Source organism: Cricetulus griseus (genome assembly GCF_003668045.3).
Source record: "Cricetulus griseus strain 17A/GY chromosome 1 unlocalized genomic scaffold, alternate assembly CriGri-PICRH-1.0 chr1_0, whole genome shotgun sequence".
Lineage (NCBI taxonomy): Eukaryota > Metazoa > Chordata > Mammalia > Rodentia > Cricetidae > Cricetulus > Cricetulus griseus.
This window is the reverse complement of record NW_023276806.1, coordinates 218,815,030-218,836,794: the sequence shown is the minus strand read 5'-3', so window position 1 is coordinate 218,836,794 and position 21,765 is coordinate 218,815,030. Positions and strand designations below refer to the sequence as shown.

Below are 21,765 nucleotides of genomic sequence, written 5' to 3'. Positions count from 1 at the left end.
CAGAGACCTTTAAGAAATGAGGGTAGAAAGTCACAACGTGAAACTACTAAGTCTTCAGTAGATACTCAGAAGTCAAACCTGGAACCAGGACTGGCAAGCAGTGTAGGCAAGGATGCAATAAAAGATATATTAACTGAGTTTCATCAACGACAAGCAGACTTACAAAGATCAGGGCTCAACTTGGTGACAGAGCACTTGGCTAGCACTGTAAGGGTGCAGTTTGGCAGGTGGTAGGGATTAAAAGCATGTGCCAACACTGCCCGGCTAGGGTCCCCCTTTTCAACCTAGTTTTTCTGGGGTTATGGATTGTAGCCTGGTTATGTTTATCCTTTGCTTTATGTTTAATATCCACTTTTGAGTGATGTGTGAGGGTACAGTTTGGAGACAGGGCACTTGGCTAGCATGTGTGAGAAGCTGGGTTAGATACAAAGCATTATGGTTTGAGTCTGAAATGTTCTGTGAAGATGCTTTCAAAGTGTGGTTGCCAACGGTGGACTTCTGCGAAGTGTCCAGACCATGACTAATCCAATGATAAAGATTCTTAATGTGATAATGTTACTACCAGGACGTTGAGTCTAGTTGGGAAGATGGTTACTGAGCATTTTGCTTACTGTCGACCATGAAGTTACCAGCATCCTTTGACTACCATACCTTGCTGCCAAGTCTCTGCTTTCTCATACTCTGGATGGAAACCTGTGAGACTTGAGCCAGCAATAAGCCATCAGTGGGTATATTCCTGCGGTGATAAACGCTCACACAGACAGTATATGCAGAAAGAACCAGGAATTTCAAGAACTCTCAAGGTGGCACAGGGTCTCTGAGTCTGCCACAGTCAGACACCAGTACATCCCTGTCCCCTGAGGAAACCAAGTGTGACTACATTTGTTTATATCAAAAAAGCCTAGGGGAAGAATTCACTTTCACAAATCTAAAATATGTATGCTAGGAGTTCAAAAGAGAAGGAAGACATTTAAATTTTTTTATTATTTCTGATAATTCTTAAAAATCAGTTTTGAAAAGCTTTGACAAGAACACTTTCAGGAGGAAGGGAGGGAGAGGGACCTAGGATTAACATGTAAAATAATCTTCTTTCTAATTAAAATAAAAAATTAAAAAAGAACACTTTCAGTGTGCAAAAGGATGGCCCAACCATGTACTTTCTTCTCTTCTTGACTTAGAAACCCTGGGCAGCATGTCTTGGAGATAAAGGTAATGAATTTTATGACTTTATGCACAGGAAGGAGTATGACCAAGATAAATGAAAAGATACACAGGACCCCACCAACAAATCTCTCATTGAAATTTGCATATTTAACAAAATTACTTTTTATTTTTGATACAGAGGCCAGAACTGGGACCATGAGTGTACTACATGAGTCCGCTCCTACAGGGCTATGTCCCCAGTGTTCTCTTACTTTTTAATTTTGTGACAAAGTCTCATCAAGTTAGCCATACTGGTCTTGAACTCACTCTATAGCCCAAGTAAACTTAACTCAGCAATTAATCCTCCTTCCTCAACCAAGGAGCTGCAATGACAGGCCTATACCATCCGGCTTGGCAATGAAAATCATGCTTAAGGGCTGTTTTGACTTCAAAAGTCTTTCATTTAGCAATGAGTCTGTCACTGGAAGAGGGACATGCAGCATACACAGAAATCATGAGAAATACAAACACCATATAGAACACTTGAAAGTGACAAGAGCAATGCCAGAGAGAAGGAGAAGAGAAAGAAGATACGGTATGAGGGGAGGACCTACGGCGGGCCAAAGGTGATGATAATGGGGGTGGGACACACTGAAATTTTGAATTTCCTCAGCACTGGGCAAAAGCTAGTGTTCTAAGACTCTGAAGAAAGTACTGCAGGCTCAGTTAGAAACCCTCTGTGGGTTAAATGACACGTTGTCCTAACTAGAGGAATGTCTATGTAACAGCTCTGTAAACAGGAACATCTATCTGTAACAGACACAAGCAAGATTACAGCACATGAAAGTAATGACTCCACTTACTTGTCTTCGCTGACAAGCAGAGCCTAAGAGTGGCACTGATGGGAACGGCAAAGGCTAAATCTGGGAAGCCAGGGTGCTCCTACAGCACCAGGCTTGAGGGGAGCATTGAAAAGCAAACATTGATATTGCTTAGGGATAAACTCAGATGTAGCACGGAAGAGAAAAAACATGCCTGACAGTAAAGACCTGCCTAACTCAAGACAGAGGCAAGGAAGGAAGGAAGGAAGGAAGGAAGGAAGGAGGGAGGGAGGGAGGGAGGGAGGGAGGGAGGAGGAAGGAGGGAGGGAGGGAGGAGGGAGAGAGGGAGGGAGGGCGGGCGGACCGCCAGGGGAGCTACAGAAGGGCCGCCAGCTGCACTTTTCCAGCTTGTCATTTTAAGATAACCAAAAGGCATACTTAGGTATGTACCTTTGTGTTTGAAAAACATATCAGTTTTTCAAAATAAGCATTAACTTTAAATGTGATGTAAAAATGATTAATAACAAAAGTTTGGATTAGAAATAGCACCTGGGGTCCTGGGGACAAGAGGGATAGCTAGGCAGTTAAGAACACCAGTTACTCTTCCCAAGGACACAAGTTTGATTCCCACATGGTGGTTTACTACTCCTGGGGGATTCAACACTTTCTTCTGGCTGCCTCGGGCACCAGGCACATAGTTGGTGCGCAGACATAGTCAGGCAAAATACCCATACCTATAAAACAACAAAACCAAAGATTAAAAAGGTTTCTAAGGGATCATTGAAGTGGCTAAGGGCTTAAGGCACTAACTAACCAGCTGCCAGGCTTGATGGCCTGACTTTAATCACTGGAAGCCACAAAGTGAAATGAAAGGAAACTAACTCTTGCCCATTGTCCTCTGACCTCCACATGCATGTGTGCATGACACACATGTAAAATTTAGGATGTGGCCAGCATTATGATATGCACCTACATCTGAAGCAAGGAGACCTTGAGTTCCAGTCCATTTTGGTTACACAGCAAGACCCTGTCTCAAACAAACAACTGCAAAAATAACAAAAGCACAGCTATACAATCAGATACAAAAAATCTTGTACATATGAGAATACAGAAGCTGGGCCTAATGACACAGGCCTATAATACAAGCTACGCAGGAGGCTCAAGTAGGAGATATACAAGTTCAAGGCCAGCCTGGCCAACTTAATGAGATCTTGTTTTGAAATTAAAATCAGAAAGAAAAAGAAAAAGAGGTTGAGAGATATTGTTCAAAGGTAGACTGTTGGCATACCATGCCCTAGGCCCTAGGTTGACCCACTCTCCAGAACCATAAATGAAAAAAAGAGAAAGAATGCATGCAGACAACAGCTTGCGGTCCTGCCCAATTGCTGAGGAGAGAAATTAGTTACATTCCATACCTTTCCAAGTCTGCTATACTGTTTCAGTGGTTTTTGCAGATGTAAGTGTGGGCATATGTGTGTGCATGTGCGGACACGTGTGTGCTGGTACAAGAGTGTACACACACACACACACACACACACACACACACACACACACACACACACACACACACGGAGGCCTGCCATTGAAGCCCAGTGTCTTCTTCAGTCTTGCTGCACCTTATATGTGGAGGCAGAGTCTCAGACTAATTTTGGCTGGTCTGGCTAGCCTGATTACTTTGGGGAATTCCTATCTCTGCTTCCAATAAGCTGAGATAACAGGAAAACCACCACTCCCACTTGGCTTTTACACAGGTGCTGGGGAATCAGGGCTCTTTTCCTCATGCTTGTGTGACTAGTGTTTTACCCACCAAGCCATCTCTCTAGCCCTGGCAGTGTGATATTTACCCATCATTTCCAGAACTAGCAGTGTGGTCTTACCAATGACTTTTCCTATGAATGAATAAAAACGCATGAACAGCAGCTGCATTATTTATGTATGCATGCTCAGAGTGAGCCACAACAGGAAAATGCTGGGACTGTATCACCACAATCATAGCCAAAGCCTTCCCAAACACCAGTACAGAATTTTATTGTCTAATGCTATAGAAATGATTTTTTTTTACTAAGTAGAAGCACTGTAAAATAGGAGCTGCTGATACAGTTTTTTTGGTGATTATTAGAGTTTGATGCCAGATAATTTCTTTCTTTCTTAAAGACCATCAGAGTACCATTTGTTTTTCCTTACCTAATAGGTATTTCATAAGATCAAACTAAAGATCCCAGTCTGCCCAGACCCCTCACCAAAGTTTTAACCCTAGCAGCTCTAGGCTTGCTGGGGTCACTGGCAACCTAGAGCTGTGATCACCTGTGCTCCCCTTGGCCAAATTTACTGATCACCTGTCACTACCAGGCGATCAGCCATATTGTTGTACAGAAGGAGTTCTGGCCAAAAAAACAGAAGGATAGAAAGAAAAGGTACACATACGTTTTGTTTGAGGAACGCCTGAGGGTCCAAGTGTCTTTCAGGATTCTGCCATTCTGCCATTTAAAATGAATAAATTTAAAAGGCAGAGGATCTACTCAGAGAAAAACACAACCACAAAGATTTCTTTCACGATTAGCAGTTTAAAGTCTCCAGTCTTAGCATCTAGCTGAGCTATTACAGTGAAAATGTCACTACCAGTCAGTGTTAAAGAAGAAGAGAAGGAGGAGTAGGAGGAGGAGGAGGAGAGGGAAGGAAGGAAGGAAGGAAGGAAGGAAGGAAGGAAGGAAGGAAGGAAGGAAGGAAGGAAGGACACAGAAAACTAAAACCAGGGTTCTAAACTAAAACTAATCTCAGTAAGAAATATGAGATTTGCAGATGATATGATAGTCTACATACGTGACCCAAAAAAATCTACCAGGAAACTCCTACAGCTGATAAACACCTTCAGAAAAGTAGCAGGACACAAAATTAATTCAAAAAACTCAGTAGCCCTACAATATACAGATGATAAATCCAATGAGAAAGAAATCAGAGAAACATCACCCTTCACAATATCTACAAGCAACATAAAATATCTTGGGGTAACACTAGCCAAAAAAGTGAAAGACTTGTACAGTAAGAACTTTGAGTCTTTAAAGAAAGAAATTAAAGATACCAGAAAATGGAAAGATCTCCCAGGCTCTTGGATAGGTAGAATCAACACAGTAAAAATGGCAATCTTGCCAAAAGTAATCTACAGATTCAACACAATCCCCATCAAAATCCCAACACAGTTCTTCACAGTCCTTGAAAGAACAATACTCAACTTTATATGAAAAAAAAAAAAACCCAGGATAGCCAAAATAACTCTGTACAATAAAGGATCGTCTTGAGGTATCACCATCCCTGACTTCAAGCTCTATCATAGACCATAGTTCTGAAAACAGCTTGGTATTGGCACAAAAATAGACCAATGGATTCAAATTGAAAACCCTGATATTAACCCACACACCTATGAACACCTTATTTTTGACAAAGATGCTAAATCTATACAATGGAAGAAAGATAGCATCTTCAACAAATGGTGCTGACACAACTGGATTCAGACATGCAGAAGATTGCAGATAGATCCATATCTGTCACCATGCACAAACCTTAAGTGCAAATTGATCAAAGATCTTAACACAAATCCAGCCACACTGAATCTTCTAGAAGAGAAAGTGGGAGATACCCTTGAACGAATTGGCATAGGAGACCACTTCCTGAACATTACACCAGTAGCACAGACATTGAGATCTGCAATTAATAAATGGGACCTCCTGAAACTGAGAAGCTTCTGTAAGGCAAAGGACACAGTCAGTAAGACAAAACGACAGCCCTCAGAATGGGAAAAGATCTTCACCAACCCCACATCTGACAGAGGGCTAATTTCCAACATATACAATGACTCAAGAAGCTACCCACCAAAACTCCAAACAATGAAATTAAAAAGTGGGGTGCAGAGCTAAATAGAGAATTCTCAACAGAGGAATCTGAAATGGCTTAAAGACACATAAGAAAGTGCTCAAAATCCTTGGCCATCAGAGAAATGCAACTCAAAACAACTCTGAGATACCACCTCACACCTTTCAGAATGGCTAAAATAAAAAACACCAATGACAATCTATGCTGGAGAGGATGTGGAGAAAAAGGAACACTCCTCCATTGCTGGTGGGAGTGCAAACTTGTAAGACCACTTTGGAAATCAGTATGGCGGTTGCTCAGAAAAATGGGAATCAGTCTACCTCAAGATCCAGCCATTCCTCTCTTGGGAATATACCCAAATAACGTACATTCATACAACAAGGACATATGCTCAACCATGTTCATAGCAACGTTGTTTGTAATAGCCAGTACCTGGAAGCAATCTAGATGCCCCTCAACTGAAAAATGGATAGAGAAAATGTGGTACATTTATACAATAGAGTACTACTCAGCAGAAAAAAGCAATGGGACATTGAAATTCGCAGGCAAATGGATGGAACTAGAAGAAACCATCTTGAGTGAGGTAACCCAGTCACAAAAAGACAAACATAGTATGTACTCACTCATATATGAATTTTAGACATAGAACAAAGGTTTACCAGCCTACAATCCTATTCACCAAAGAAACTAGGAAACAAGAAGGACTCTAAGGGAAAAATGCATGGACCCCAGGAATGGGAAGGGGCAGGAACTCCTGAGCTAATTGGGAGCATGAGGGTTGGGGAGAGGGAGCTGCCAGAATGAGAGGAGGAGAAGAGGAGAGGAAAGGAGAGGAGGAAATGGAGGAGCAGAAATACTGATTTGGGGGAAGAAGAGAGGACAGCAGGATGAGAGATACCATATTAGAGGGAGCCATTATAGGTCCGAGAAGAGATCTGGCACTAGGGAGATTTCCAGAGACCTACAAGAATGACACGAACTGACAATCTAGGCAATGATGGAGAGAATAACCTAAATGCCCTTCCCCTATAATGAGACTGATGACTACTTTTTATGCCATCCTAGAGCCCTCATCCAATGGCTGATGGAAGCAAAGGCAGACACCCACAGATATACACTGAACTGAACTCTGGAATTTAGTTGCAGAGAGGGAGGAATGAAGATCAAAGAGGTCGGGGTACCAGGCTGGTGAAACCCACAGAAACAGTTGGCCTGTACAAGTTGGAGCACATGGACCCCAGACTGCTGTCTGGGAGGCCAGCACAAGACTGATCCAGAACCCTGAACATGGATGTCAATTAGGAGGCCTCCACCCTCTAAGGGGCCCTTGGTAGTGGATTAGTATTTTTCCCTGGTGTAAGAAGGGACTTTGAGAGCCCATCCCACATGAAGGGATGCACTGCAGCCTGGACACATGGGGGAGGGCCTAGGCCCGGCCCAGGATGATGTGGTGGACTTTGGGGAGACCCCGTAGAGGGCCCTACCCTGCCTGAGGAGTGGAGGGTGGATGGGGTGGGGGTAGGTCGGGATAGGGGTAGGGGTGGGGGGAGGGGAGGGGGAGGGATTGACATGTGAAACAAGCTTGTTCCTAATTTGAACTAATAAAAAAAAAATTACAAAAAATGAACTTTTTAAAAAAAGTCCACTTTCCCCTTTTATGCGTGTCAGCAGAAGATATTTTTAGTTTCTTCATTTAAACAAATTATTTTATAAAAATACCAAGAGACAGAATAAGCCTCATTGCTTTAAAGTGCCAATGACTGTTTCTTCTCCAAGCACACTACCACCTTCATTCTTCTAAAGTGAGTGCATAAAGGAGACTGGCCATGCACTGTGAAGACGTAGGCTACAAGCCAATGATCTCTGCATATTTTCCCTGTTGTTGTCAACAACATTGTAAAACAGAGAGGGCTTTGTTCCCGAACAAATGAACAGCTTTGGTTGCCATGAGTGAAAAGTCAGCCATGTGTGCTGATGCTCAGCAATAAGGAAGCAAGGTGAGCTCCCAGGGACTTAAAAGTCAAAGCCCAGCCATGCTTGGCTGAGCTAAAGCAAGGAACTGCTCATGTGACTCGAGGTCACAGAACCCTTTGTATTCTCAATTACACAGAGCAGGCTGTAGAACTCGTGTCTTTCCATGGTATACACAGGCGCTGAAAGAGAGAAATGGCCTAGAAGCAGAGATGCTGCTGTGACTTCACACACATGCACACACATATGCACGCACGTACATGTGCACTCACATTCACACACATATGCCTGCCCGCCCGGCCCCCTGACCCCCCACAACACACACGCAAGCACCCATGCACCCGAACCATCCATTCTTCTCTCTCCTGGGTTCTTTGCTCCCTCCACTGCTGCCTAACTGAACTTAAACTCTTCCTGACAGTGGCTAGTGTGGGGAGGGGCGCAGAACCAGAGACTTATACTTCAGAGGACCGCCTTTGAGGTAAAGGGTGGCAAACCTCATTTCACAGATATTTTAAGTAGCTGTAAAGCCCAAGTGGCTCCAATTTTAAGCCTGTGTTTAGATCAGGCTGTGTCTCCTTACAATAGCTAGGCACCACTTCTGATGCCAATCTGGGCTCTGTGTTTGAAATAGGCCACCATACTTGAAAACAAGACCACCTACAGAGGGCACCTTGACAAAGCATGCCACGGCTGATCTCCTGGGCACCCCGATGCATGTGCAGGCAAAATACTTACATTAAGGAAAAAAACACATCTCCAGGCTCCACGCCACAATGGCTGCCTGACTAGAGCCATAAAATGAATTTTACATTTTAAATTCTTACACAGTTCTCACACACTGTGTCTACAAAGTTTCAAAAACGTAACTTCAAAATGAAACCTCCACCTTTACCTGATCAAAATAGCCTGCTGTCTCAATGGTATTTACTGACTCCTATTTAGTATCTTAGGCTCACTGACACATCCTGAAGAACTGAGCTAGATCCAGCCTGTGGAAGCACTTATTTAAATATTAGAAAACAAGCTTGAGACATATTGCTCTTCCAGAGGGCCCCAGCTCAGTTCCCAGCAAACACCTCAGGCAGCTCACAACTGTTTTGAAACTCCAGCTCCAGAAGACCCAGTTTTCTTGTCAGGACAGCACACACTTGATATACTTTCACAAACAGACACACGCATGCATGTGTGCCTGCCTTCGTGTGTGCATACATGTACACACAAACACACAAACACAAAATTAATTAATTAAGTTAGTAAGTTTGCTGCTCCAATGGCACAGGCAGGGTTGTTTGAGATGAAGAGCACTCAAGGGAAGCACTTCTGAACTCCTCAAGTCTCTTGTTATTGCAGTGTGTCCTTTGCGTTGAGGACATTAAAGGCTCCCTTTTCCATCCCTCATGCTCCTAAACATACAGAACGAGGGACCCTACCTGACCACTTCTCACAGGTCAGTGATCAAACAAAGTGTCAGGCTGCAGCCAAATTCCATCCTCTCTTAAAACTTACCAGAAGCATGGTCCCCTGGGAGCTGTTACATTCGGACTAAGATATGCAGTGAGCCTCTTCCACGCAATCATTTCATACCATCAGGTAGCTGTCCCTAAACAGTGATTTTTCAAGGGAAGGAAAATGTGCCTATTTCCTTCCTGAACAGGCCATTTTTAAAAGAAAAGAAAAATGTGACCTCATCTTTTCTTACATGGAAAGTTATGTGAGGTTGGGGGAGGGGTATTACCAATATTGGATAGCTTGGGTGATCAAAGTGTGTTTATGTAGTGGACCTTATCTTTAAATGGCTCCGGCCTCTGCACAATGTTAATTTACTTGAAATATTTGCATTCACATGGACAAACTGGTCCACAGGACACAGCCAGACAATGTTGAGCTTTATGACAAGCAGCGGGTTGCTCAGCCATATCCTAAAGCAATCAGTCCACACATTTCTGACAAGGCAGAACACCCTCAGCCATCTGCTTCCCAGAGGCTGTGCCCCAGAAGCCCTGGAAGCAGGAAGGCTTGCTGCCACTTTCGAGTCAAAAGCAAAGCAGAGAGCTTGAGCAGCTGACTTCAAGTTCCAAGCTGTAGAGCTTGACTCAGTAGAGGGTGCCGCCCAAAACAAGATACTAGCAGGAAGCTTCGGAAAGGGCTGGCAAATTTCTTTCAAAGGCCAAAGGCAAATGAGATGGCTGCAGAAGCCATCCAAAGCAGGGAGAAATGTCAACAGGCATGAGGAACAGGCAGACAGACCAGCAGTTTACCCTTCTCCTCAGGAACCGCAGCCTGTCTAGAAAACACTGGCCTTGGACAGGATCTGTGGCCAAACAGAAGCCTTAGTACACACGTGCTGTTCATGGTAAGATACATGTATGAAGAATGGCTTTCCAGTGTAGAAATCTAGAAAAGATACTTACACAGCCTCCAGCCAAAATCTCTGCCGAAAGTGGGACCGAGCCATCTTTGTGCATAAATTTATCTCTCACAAAATCATTCACCTTGAAGAGAAATATTTATAGAAGCTGATGAAAAATATAAAGAAAGTCACCTGTCAATTTACGTTAGTTTTTTCCCCACAGTTGATTGCATGAATTAATGGATCTTAAAGTGGTTTAAGAGAGACTCTTAATAGCATATATATATATATATATATACATATATATATATATATATTATATGATTGTGTGTGTTAAATATATGTGTGTGTGTATAGATAGATAGATAGATATAGGCATACCTGATATTACAGGCAGAAAATTTCAAAGAAAAATGGCCTAAAGAGCCAAAAAGTTAAAAATGTCCTCTAATTATAATAACATGAAAAGGGAGATATATTGCTAGTATAGATGAAAACATACATTTTATAATTTAAAACTTGTCTTATAAGTTGTAGTTAAAAGTCATATTAGGTCTTTTTAACAAGATTTAAAACAGCACACCTTACTGAAACCAATGGAGGCTGCTTAGTCCTTTTTTTTTTTTTTTTTTTTTTTTTTTTTTAAAGCTTAGTAGATATTCAGTCTCTAAAAATGCCTCAGGGAGCTGGAGAGGTAGTTCAGCAGTTAACAGTGACTTATGCTCTTTTCAAGGCTCCAGGTTCAGTCCCCAGCACCAATGAAAAGTGACTTCTAACCGGCTTCAATTCCAGCTCTGAGGCGAGCCAATGAATGCCCTCTTCTGGCTTCCGATGTTACCTGCTCATCCTTGTCATAGGTTCACACAGTTTAAAAATGAGTACAATCTCTGGATAGGTACTTACTATAAGCAATTTTAGGAAAGAACAATTGTATGGTTTGGGCAGATAGGGCCAGAGACTACTATCTCAAAGTCATGTCATAAGATAACACAGAAACTATTACAGGGACCAAGGCTACACTGCCCAGTCGAAAGGGTTTAATTTTCTAGGACTCGGAGGCCTTAGGGTGTATATGTGGTACCTACCCACTCCCCAAATGCTGAAAGTAAGTACCAACCTCCTGCAGGTGAGCTGGGACAGACGTCAACAATGATCTCTCAGAATGTGGCTGAGAACACACCCTTAGACATGAATTCCATAAGCATGGTGGGTGGGGTGGGGTGCAAGAGGACAGACTGGGAAGCCTGGAATGCTGGCTCAGCATTCCAGTCCTCTGACTCCTAGCTAGGCTACTTGACCCCGACGGGCCTAACGTGCTGTATTCCATAATTCACACTTTAAACCAAAAGGGTAAGATGACATGTGTCTAGTGTCTAACACGGCAGGTGTCTCATAGGAACTTCAGAGTCACAGCAAGGATGATGAAAAGCCAACAGCTCTGACCATCAAATTCATTAGCATGGTTGAAGAACCACAGACCTGCTGAATCACAGAAGAATACCTGCTAGACTGTTGAATCTGTGTCTCTTAATAAGAAGCCCCAATTCAAAGACTTACTGTAAGTTTTATGGCCTTCTCCGGGGCGACTCCCAGTAACTGCGGCAGCAAACCTGAAAATCAACAAGAAGTGTATTAAATAAATTAGCATTAACTACACAAATCAACAGCTCCGCAGAGGGGATCACCACTTGAAAACTGGGGCAATCTTTGCTGCAATTTTCTGCTATTACCTTTAATGAGAACACTTGTGATGGGATTTAAGAACCGACTCCTAATAGCCACATCAGCCCCGAGTAAATTCCCTTACACATTCTGGAGCGTTTGCACATTGGGTAAGTCAACAGTGTTAGTAGCACAGGAAACCTCATTATCTCACAGACTTTGCTGCTTCCCCTCTGCCTCCTCCTAACACCTTTCTGGTGTCCCCCCTAAAGGCCCACAGTGCAGTCATTTGGTCATGGGACAATTATGACTTAGTGATGAGCAGCAACAAAGAAAGAGAATGACCTTACGAAGGGGGAGGCTTGATAACTGGAGAAAACCAACTTCTAAGTGGGGAACAGAAGGGACAATGAAAACAGGGAAGAGTAAGTCCGTGTGCTCAAGAATGATGGAGAATGTGGGCCTGAACCATTCGGAGTAAAAGAGGGAAGGGTGATTCAGGTAGGTACCAGATGCCGCAGCCGCATCGGATGCCAGGAGACTCAAATTCACTTGTTCCGTTAGATGAGAAACAAGTAGTGGGTCTGCAGCATAAGAGCGATAGACTACTCTATAATTTTTCTTCTTCTTGTCTTAAATATTTTTGTTTGTTTGTTTTTCTGTTTTGGAGACATGGTTTCACTGTGTAGACCAGGCTGGCCTTGAACTCATAGAGATTTGCTTGCCTCTGCGAGGATTAAAGACCACTAGACCTGGCACAAATTTGTATTTTTGAACATCAACACTATGAATATCAACACCAGCCACAGGGAAGTGTGTGTTTGTGTGTGTGTGTGTGTGTGTTCCAATGCACGTACTACGCAAACATGTACATGTATGTAAGTAGGTGTGTCTCAGGAAGGAAGACTTTGGAAGAGAACAATGGGACACACTATAGCTGCTCCAGTTTTTAACATGAACAATTGGGTACAGCTGAGAAAGCCCAAAGAAGAGGTTTGGGGCAAACATGAAGAATTCTGTTAGGGCCACATTGAGCTGAGTGGGACCCAAGCAGGATCCCCAGCTTGAGAAGGTATGGCCTTTGACATGATAGTCAATTAAAATGGAGTAGCCCTGCATTTCTGAACAACAACAACAAAACCATGCTATTTTCACTTGTTTTTCTAAGAAAAAAAAGTAAAAACATCAAAGACACACTTTCCCTTGGAAACATGCCTGGGTGACCTAGGAGCCTGTGCAATTCTGCTTTCTAGGACTTCATGGTATTCACCTTAGTCCACAAGTACAACTTGAACTCACATACATAAACCCGACTTGCAGCCCCTTCTGTGGGGGACAAGTATGACCACACATGTTCTTAAAGGGCAGTCTGAGGCCAGAGCTTGCAGCCATACACATGCTTGATTGAGTAGCATAAGTTTTCAAACATAATCCATCCAAGCTCTTTGCCAGGAAAGAACGGCAGATTGACAGCCTTGGGCCTCTTTTTGATGTCTGTTTAAGACTGGTGAGACTTTTTTCTTTGGACAAAATCTATGCAGCCAATTTGCCAAGGTCCCCACCCTACCTTAAGGCAGACCAGTGCCCAGTGTTGGCTTTCATTTTTACTGTCCTGTTGATGTCCTCACAATAGAGAAGTTTCCTCTTTTTTTTTTTTTTTTTTTTTTTTTTTTTGCTGGTGGAAATAGTAAAGAGGGGAACGGGAACTGAACAGACCATAGGAGAAAAACAGGTGAGAAAGTCCATTTCACTGTGAAACTACACGATAATGAGGATGCTGACACTAATGAAAATTTAAGACACACCCATATAATGTTTACTATGCACCAGGCACCATTTGAGGTCTCTATTAACCCATTTAATCCTCATAACCACCCTAGAGAGAGGAAACTAAGGTTTTCTGAGGTTAGGTAATGCATTTGGTGGTAAATGGTGAGATGATCTCACACCTAAGTTCTTTCTAGTCAACAGTTTATACCGGTAGGCAACTTTCAGTTGTCATGAGATTAGTACCTTCTACTCAGTTGCTGCTATGCTGGGACACAGCCTGTGGCAGTGTGTGTGGGTGCGCGCGCGCGCGCGCGCGCGTGTGTGTGTGTGTGTGTGTGTGTGTGTGTGTGTGTGTGTGTGTGTGTGTATTCCTAAGGCTCCTCTATGTGGCTGTATTTCCATATCATACTGAATTCCTGGTGCTTCCAATAACTGGATACTATGCAGACTACTAAGAACTGAGCAGCCAGTGGCTTAGCAACCTGAACTCTGTAAAATGGAGTTGGCCCATCAAGAAGCTCTCTCCAGAAGCATGACTAAGTATTCTTTGACTCAATGTATCCCAATTTGCACAGGGGCAGAAAAAAATGGAAAGATGCCTCAGATAGCACAGGGAAAATGGCCAGTTGGATGCCAGGCATGCACTAAGGTCACAAGGAGGCAGAAACCACAAATAAGCAAAGGAACTGGGTTGGTGGAGTAAGGAGAATGTGGGACACAAAGTATGCAAAAAGAGAAAACACAGTCCCCAAAAGGCAGAGCTTGTAGACTGCAGAGATGGCCTGGCTGTTTTGTGGATCCAGGTAAGCTCCAGGGTAACTGCTGCCCTTGGATCTCCCTTGGATTTTGCCTTTACTTGCTCTCATGACCACTCTTACTAAAAGCCCCCTTCTTGCTAGCTTGGGGGATGCTGTGCTCTCTGTACTCCAAATGACCCAAAGCAGTGCCAGAAAATAGTAAAAAAAAAAAAATAATAATAATAATAATAATAATAATAATAATAATAAATAAATAAAAAAAATAAAAGTAATATAATCAGAGACCACAAGTTTCCTCATATTAAATGAATACCTCCAGAGTAGAATAAAACCAAACCACGCATCCATCCCTAAGACCTGGGCCAGGTGCTGGCACTCAGCAAGGAAGTAGGAAAGAACCATTCTTGTTCTTGCTCTACTATGGCTCCACAGGAAAACAAAGGTGACTCCAGGTTATAATATGAGGTTTCAGACCAGGCTTGACACTATCAGCTTTGAGCAAAGATCTCCTGAAGGCATCATAAATTGCCAGACACTGCAAAGCACGGAGGTGGGAATTCCAATAATTTTTCTTAGACATGGTGCTCAGAGAAGTTGGGGCAGGGGAGTAACATGGCTTCGTAAGCCTCCCGTTACAGCACCTCGTTACAATAGCACTTAAAGCTCAAGAACATATGTGTTTGACATCTGGGTAACTCAGCAGAAAAGTCCAGTTTCTAATATAAGATGTTCCTGGTGGTCCCCAGAAATTCATCTTAACCATTCCAAACAGAAACGGGATGTATGTGTGTTGTTTCTAACTTGTCAAAACAGCAGTCCATTTTCCAACTGCCCCAGATGAAATTTATTAGTGCGGTTTCTTTTCTAATCTTCTCTTTTTAGTTTAGCTCCATCAGCACACATGGCAATTCTTCCTTGGCACATTTTAATAGAAGGCTGCTAATGCGAGAAAAGATTTACAGGGCACAGAATTAATGCAGTATTTTCTCTTCAAATTTCACGGGTTGAAAATATAAATCACACCGTTTCTTCTCCCTTTGAGCAGTCAATGAGAACTGAGCTGGAGGTGTGGGCATGGAGCCCACACCAGGAGCCTGAGCTTCACACAGCATCCCAGAAGGAGGTTCCTGTAAGCAATGCCCTTAAAGAGACCTACTACACTGTTCTGTACCGAAGAACTTTTTATAAATACTTCATAAATATTATGTAAGTCTAGAATTTCAGAGTTGGCAAAGACTGGGGAAAAGCTCATTAAGCATCCAAGCCCAGTTAAAGCTTATTTATTCCCCATAGTTGGGAGCAGCTGAATGGCAAGGCATTGGAGGTGGACAGACCTGAGTTGCAATTCTGGGTTTCTACCTCTTTCTAGTGGAGAGACCCTTCTGACATCTGGCCTCAAACTCTGCATTTCCACAGTTAAAACAAAAATGCTCCTTACTATCTACTGTTTATTTTGATAATCTAAAGAACAAATGTATACAAAGAGTGCCCAAGACACTCGTCATCTGTTAACACATTCATAACTGTTAGCTCCTTTCCACCTCACCAAGCTGTAGCCTTGCATTGCTTAATCCTAAGAGGCAACTGAGGCTAAGTAACGCTCCTGATTCGGGAGTAGGTAAGGAGCAGTCCAGTGCTATCCCCATGACATCAAGCCTATCCCTGGAAGAGCACTCCTTAATCGGGGCACTGGGACGGAGTCTAGGGGCCCTACCTTAGAAAAAACAAACAAGCACAGAAATACAGCATATCTCCAACTGTTGTTTAAGTTCAAATAAAATCTTTCAGTTAAATATTTAAACACGTCTCAACTTCTGCTGGTAAGCAACTGTTTCCAGTGTAATTTCTCCTGGGTAGCAGAGGAGTCACGGGACTAAGGGCATGGGCCTGAGGCCCCACTGCCAGGTTTAACTTCCAGCTGCTATTTATTGGCTGTGAAGTTGTCTGTAAATGTACCTTCATTTTCACCCCTTTCCCAATGGGAAATCATGGTCCCATCTTCTTAGGCTAGTGACGAAGACAAAATCAGTTAACACAAATCTTCAGAAAAGGTACCAAACACCCGGTGCTTCAGAGGTAGACTTTATCATCACCATCACCATCATCATCGCTGCCATCATAACAACACTAACCATTCTTTTCTCCTTCCTCTTTCTTCATCGGAACCAGATTCCGAGTATCAACTCAGCAGTTTGTTCCATAGGACCCAAGCTATTCAGTGCCTGCAGCAATACTAACATGTGACGTTCGGTACCAACTCTCACACCAGGCTCTACACTTTCCATGTTTAGTTTTCTCACTCTAGTGAACATACAGCTCGAACTTCCTCCAAGAAGGTGACTTGCATATAACAAATCTGGGTCGGGGACACCACACCTCCTGTTCTGTCAATTCATCATGAATACCAGGCTCTCTCCGGGAAGGAGGCAGTGATCAGAACTGAGGCTGATCATCCATGGAAACTGTGACCGATACAACTGCTGTTATAACCATGGTACACAAATCAAGCAGGCCTATGAAGGCAAGGGGGCCTCTAACAAGGAAGGAACTCCAAACCTGAGGGAGCAAGGCTGTGTTAGTTCAAACAAAGGACAGCCCTGAGAAAGGTGGTGTAGCCTACACACAATGAGGTGGAAAGCATGCCGGCTGGAATGTGGTGGGGAACAAGAATACGCACAACAACCCTGCACCCTGAAGCCACAGCCTGCACACTCTGAACCCAGTGGCAACCCTCTTGTGTTGTCTTACCCTCCTGACCTCACTATGGAGGCCACTACCCTTGTCCCCAGGTCCCTAGAAAGCCCACACCCTGCTTTTAACAGATTAACCCTCACTCTTAGAGCTATCAGAACTCCATGCAGCCTGCCTTATAGCTCTGATTCTCATTCCTTTCTCTCCACACTAGTTCAAGCCTCCTTGTCTTCCTCCTCCTCATTGCACAGTCTATCTGCTTCTGACTCATATTGCCCCAGGCAGGAGGCTCCTCCACCTTCCCAAACACACTATCCTGTTTCAAAGCTTCACAACAGTCCAATTCTCCACAGGCTCTCAGGGCAGCTACTCTGTGGTGGCTAGATTATGGGGCCGGGGGAGGGGGTGAGGGTGGCAATTGGGGTTTCAACACTTGTTTATTGGGTTCCATGCTGTATTAGAATTTTTGACCACAGTCCACACTACAGTTCAGGATGCCTTTGGAAGTCTAAGTATTAAAACATAAAAATCTATTTTGGGGTTTCCCAGAAGACTGTGAAGAGGCGTCATACAGTCTCCTTCAATTTTGTACTTGAGTGTATGGTAACTTTCCAAATGCTGGCCATCTAGCATCTACACTCTGACGTTTAATCTGTCTCAGTGTGAACAAGGACAACAGACACTCAAATTTGACTGCTCCAGAAGTTTGAAAGAAACTTGTCTCCTCCAAGTTACATAAAATCCCCAAACCTGTCACCCTCTGGAACTGGCTAAGCTCATCACCTCTCCTATATGGCCTTTTTGAGCCTCCACCCACTTCTCACCCACCCCGGTCTAGATGGGTCACCTTAGCATCTGCTGGTGGTTTCCTGTGCTCCCTCAACAAGAGTGTTCAAATCTCTGCTCACTCCTGATTTCCTACAATCAAGTGTGTCTTTGGATTTCTATAGGTGGACATCATAAATGAAAACATGAAGAAAAGGGAATGAAAACTGGATTCCAAATAGCCCATTCTGCACAACTTGAGCGGTCTATTGGGCACGAGTGGGCCGTGGCTCAAGGCAGCTCAGGAAGGAACTGTAGTCTCTTCAAAGGTACACATGTCACTAAGCAATGCTGATAGGAGGAACTGAAACTGCACTGGTTTTCTTTCAGTGTTAAGACTTTTACGTCTATTTTTATCCACAAGAGTTAAGTATGAAGGAAATCTTTCACGAGAAGCCCACTGAATTTAGATTCTCTCAACTATACTGCCATCAACCTTGGTTTAAACCAGCTGTCCACCAACTTTTTTCTAGAATATACTCTGATCAATGGCTTCCTGAAATATCACAACATCCTCTAGATGTCACCTTGAGAACATGCCAGGATGGAGGATGACTGCTTTGAACCACAAAAACAATTTCAAATATATAGTTCTAAAATTTTTCACGTCTGATTCAATGGGCTGATTTGAATAATTTTTTATTTTTGTGGGAACTGATTTTTATTTTATTATTTATTTGCCAATAAATACCTAAATTAAAGGATGGTTCATGAAATGAACTAATTTGCTTTTCTGGCATTTTTTTTTCTTATATTTATAACTCAAAAACAAACTTCAGGTTTCTCCCACCAACAAAACCAGAAATCCTTTAAGGCTGTCTCTGATAGACTCTTGATTTCTCTTGGGTATATTCCCTGTCCACAAAGTCCTCCCAAACTACCTCCAAATGTCGGAGGCTCCTCATCTTACCACCTGGCACTGGAAAGGAGGGGAGGGGTGCCATAAATTCAAAAGCAGCAACTAGTTATGTCTGGAACGTTAAGAACATTTGATTATGGATGACTACCCAGCAATTGTTTCTCTTAGACCAGCTCAGACTATGGCAGGCCAATGACTGACTCGATTTGCTCAAGCAGTTCATTCAAACCAAAGGAACTGTCAGGGAATTCATTAAAGTCTCAAACACCTTTGAGTGTTAAATGGGTCTGGAAACCTGGGAGGAAACAAAGATTTTTACGAGTGACTTCGGGGAATCCTGGATTATCTACTTAGTCAAAGGGTTAGATGTTCAAAATTTACAAAACTACCTGAGAAGAGAGAGGTAGGCCCTTTGTTGTAAAGAAAGTCTCCTGCATTTACAGAGGAGTTTGAAGCCATAGTCACAGGGCTCCTATGGTTATTTTTCCCAAGAACCAAGAGTTGTTTAAAAACCATGGTCAACACTCAAAGGCATTCCACTGAATTCTACTGCTGCGGATCAGCCTTCCTGGTGACCAGGGATGGGGATCCAGATGTGTGTTCTGATTATTGCCTGGTAAGTTGCAGGGCTGTGTATAGGTGCTGGCAGTTGCCAGCAAGAAAAAGGCAAACAAGCCCTAAGCACTGTCAGAGTTCTCTGATGATAACCTTCACTCTGGTTCCATAGGGAAAAAACAGCTCCTGTTGTTAGATAAAAAGGCAGTGTGGCAGGGAACTATTAACTGTGGAATAAAAATGCACAATGCAGAGGTACCTTATTTGTCAGTGGTTTTCCAGCCCGGTGTTTGTGAGTGCAGATGCAGGGGTAGTTTCAAGTAGAAGAGAGACCTCATTTGTACTAAATTATCCTATTTAGGAAACATGATCAACTATATATGTTATGATGGAGACAAGTTCTATCTTATGCAAATTCTAAAATGCCTAATGTTTTATAGCCCATTTATAATTAGTGATACACTCCAACAGTTCAACTACATATTAACAGTGCAAGTTTATATTCTCCAAGCTTAAATTTGACCATTTTCCTCTATAATTATAAAACTTCAAAAAACAATTATATTACATTTAAAATGAAACATACAGACAGTCACATGGGGGATGTTTTATGTAATGATTTTATATATAAAGGTTGATTCTCAGAAATACCCGTCTTTTTAACTTTATCATTTTTACTTCTAATAGTGACTATTTCTCATGACCTACCTATAGTCTCAGTTGGTCTCTCTCTGGCCCAATGACACACATTTACAAACATATGATGACTGGGTACAACGAGCTCAAGAGCACTGCCCTCAGCAGTCCAGAATAGGAATACGTCATTTTCAGCGCAGTGTTGTTTTTAATTTTAACTGTCGATCATCTCTTTGCTCAAAATTCAAATGAAAGATAGAAACTAAACAAGAGTTTTATAGTTTTTTGTTTTAGCAAAGAAAAACCCTCAGGAAGAGGAGAACATGGGTGATTCCCAAGGCTAATCTTACATTCACATTCTATTTGTCATCCTGACACACAGATCCAGTCTCTGTCCCGAGGGCTCTGGCACTCAAATCAGGCTAGATAAACGGCTATTTAGAAAGTCGGAAACAGGTGAGCACTGTCTCCTGGTGCCTAGAATGAGCCTCCATCTCTCTATGCCAGCATGCTTTCCTGTCTGGAAGATAAAAGCACCATGCCTTCTCTATGCACCCACAGCCTGATCCTCAAGAGGGATGAACTATTTTTCACAGCCTACAGGCAGTCACTGAGCTCAAGTACCCTTTGAGCTCTTCGGTCCATGGGGTCAAAAGGTGAGGTCACCCAGAGAAAGATCTAGATACAACCAAGAATCAGGATGTGCCAGGTGCAGTCACACAGGAGAGAAAGAGGACTGAAAGTTTGAAAGGCAACACACGCAAACTGAAGGGATAAAACTGTGAGGCAGGGTTCCCACAATTGGAAAAGGAGCCCCTATCATTAATTTCAGTATCTATAAAAGCATTCAGTGAAGCAACATCAAGACTTGGACAGCTATACACACCAGAAGTTCAACGTTTTCCTTAAAAAACACCGCCACCACCATGGGCACCGGTAAGGTGGTCATTTTTGCCTAAGTTTCTGTGAAGCAGTAACTATGACATTAACCTTGTACTACCTGGGAGCCATTTTATTTGAAATGTCTATTATCACCAAAGAGGAAAAGCATTTCAGAGGGAAGGTGGTGACCCTACAGGGGTCATCATTAATCATCTGGGGTCAAAGACCTTCCAAATTGTAATAGGAGGCAGGGGGCAAGGGAAAGAAGGGAGAGAACAGATCAAAAGGCCTTTGAAGAGGGTTATCTGCCTGACACAATAACACCTGCAGAATGGAACTTCTCAGCAGCTGGAAGCCGCCCAGCTTCTAAGGTGACAGGGTTTTCGTTCATTAACTCAGCTTTCTTGGGAGATAAAGTCAGCAGATGGCAGAAGAGGCCTAGAGGTCTCTTCATGGCTGTCACTTTCATCATGCCTCAGCAGAGTCCAAGGCACCACTTGCTTCTCCAAGCCCAAGCACTAGGATTGAAGGGAAGGATGAGCTGCAGTTGGACAAATGGCAAAGTGGCCTGACACGAGCTACCTTACAACTAACTCCACACTGTAGCTTATGAAAATGTACCTATCTGTTCTCTGCCGAAGGCAAGGATAGACAGGAAGCTGGGGAATAAGGGCATGTCTCCTCAGGCCAAGCCCACTAGAACAGAAGATCTGTGGGACCCTTGGTTAGTAATGACGCACTCTTTCCTCTCGTTAACGTTCTTTAATAAACCTTACATGCAAAAGAACCAAGTGGGCAGAGAGAACGCCATGGCTATTGTGATATGTGACTCAAATCCATTCAGATGAAGGAAAGGGGCAACTAATTCAGGACGTGGTAGGCAAACAAGGCTCCAGTGAGAGAACATTTGGTTATCTTCCTGACAGGTGTTCACTGATGCAGTAAGTACAGTAGTCTGTGCACCATCTATGG

General features: G+C 43.0%; 1 protein-coding gene across 2 annotated transcripts in view; it reads right to left on the bottom strand.

The window, feature by feature from the left end:
* Slc25a13 (solute carrier family 25 member 13) overlaps positions 1 to 21,765 on the bottom strand; it is a 189,850-nt gene that overhangs the window by 49,817 nt on the left and 118,268 nt on the right. For both annotated transcript variants that reach the window (XM_027389891.2, XM_027389892.2), the window contains exons 12-13: positions 11,713 to 11,765; positions 10,217 to 10,297 (exon numbers count right to left, since the gene is read on the bottom strand). In XM_027389891.2, coding sequence (XP_027245692.1) covers positions 10,217 to 10,297; positions 11,713 to 11,765 — 134 coding nt within the window. The remainder of the gene's footprint in view (positions 1 to 10,216; positions 10,298 to 11,712; positions 11,766 to 21,765) is intronic.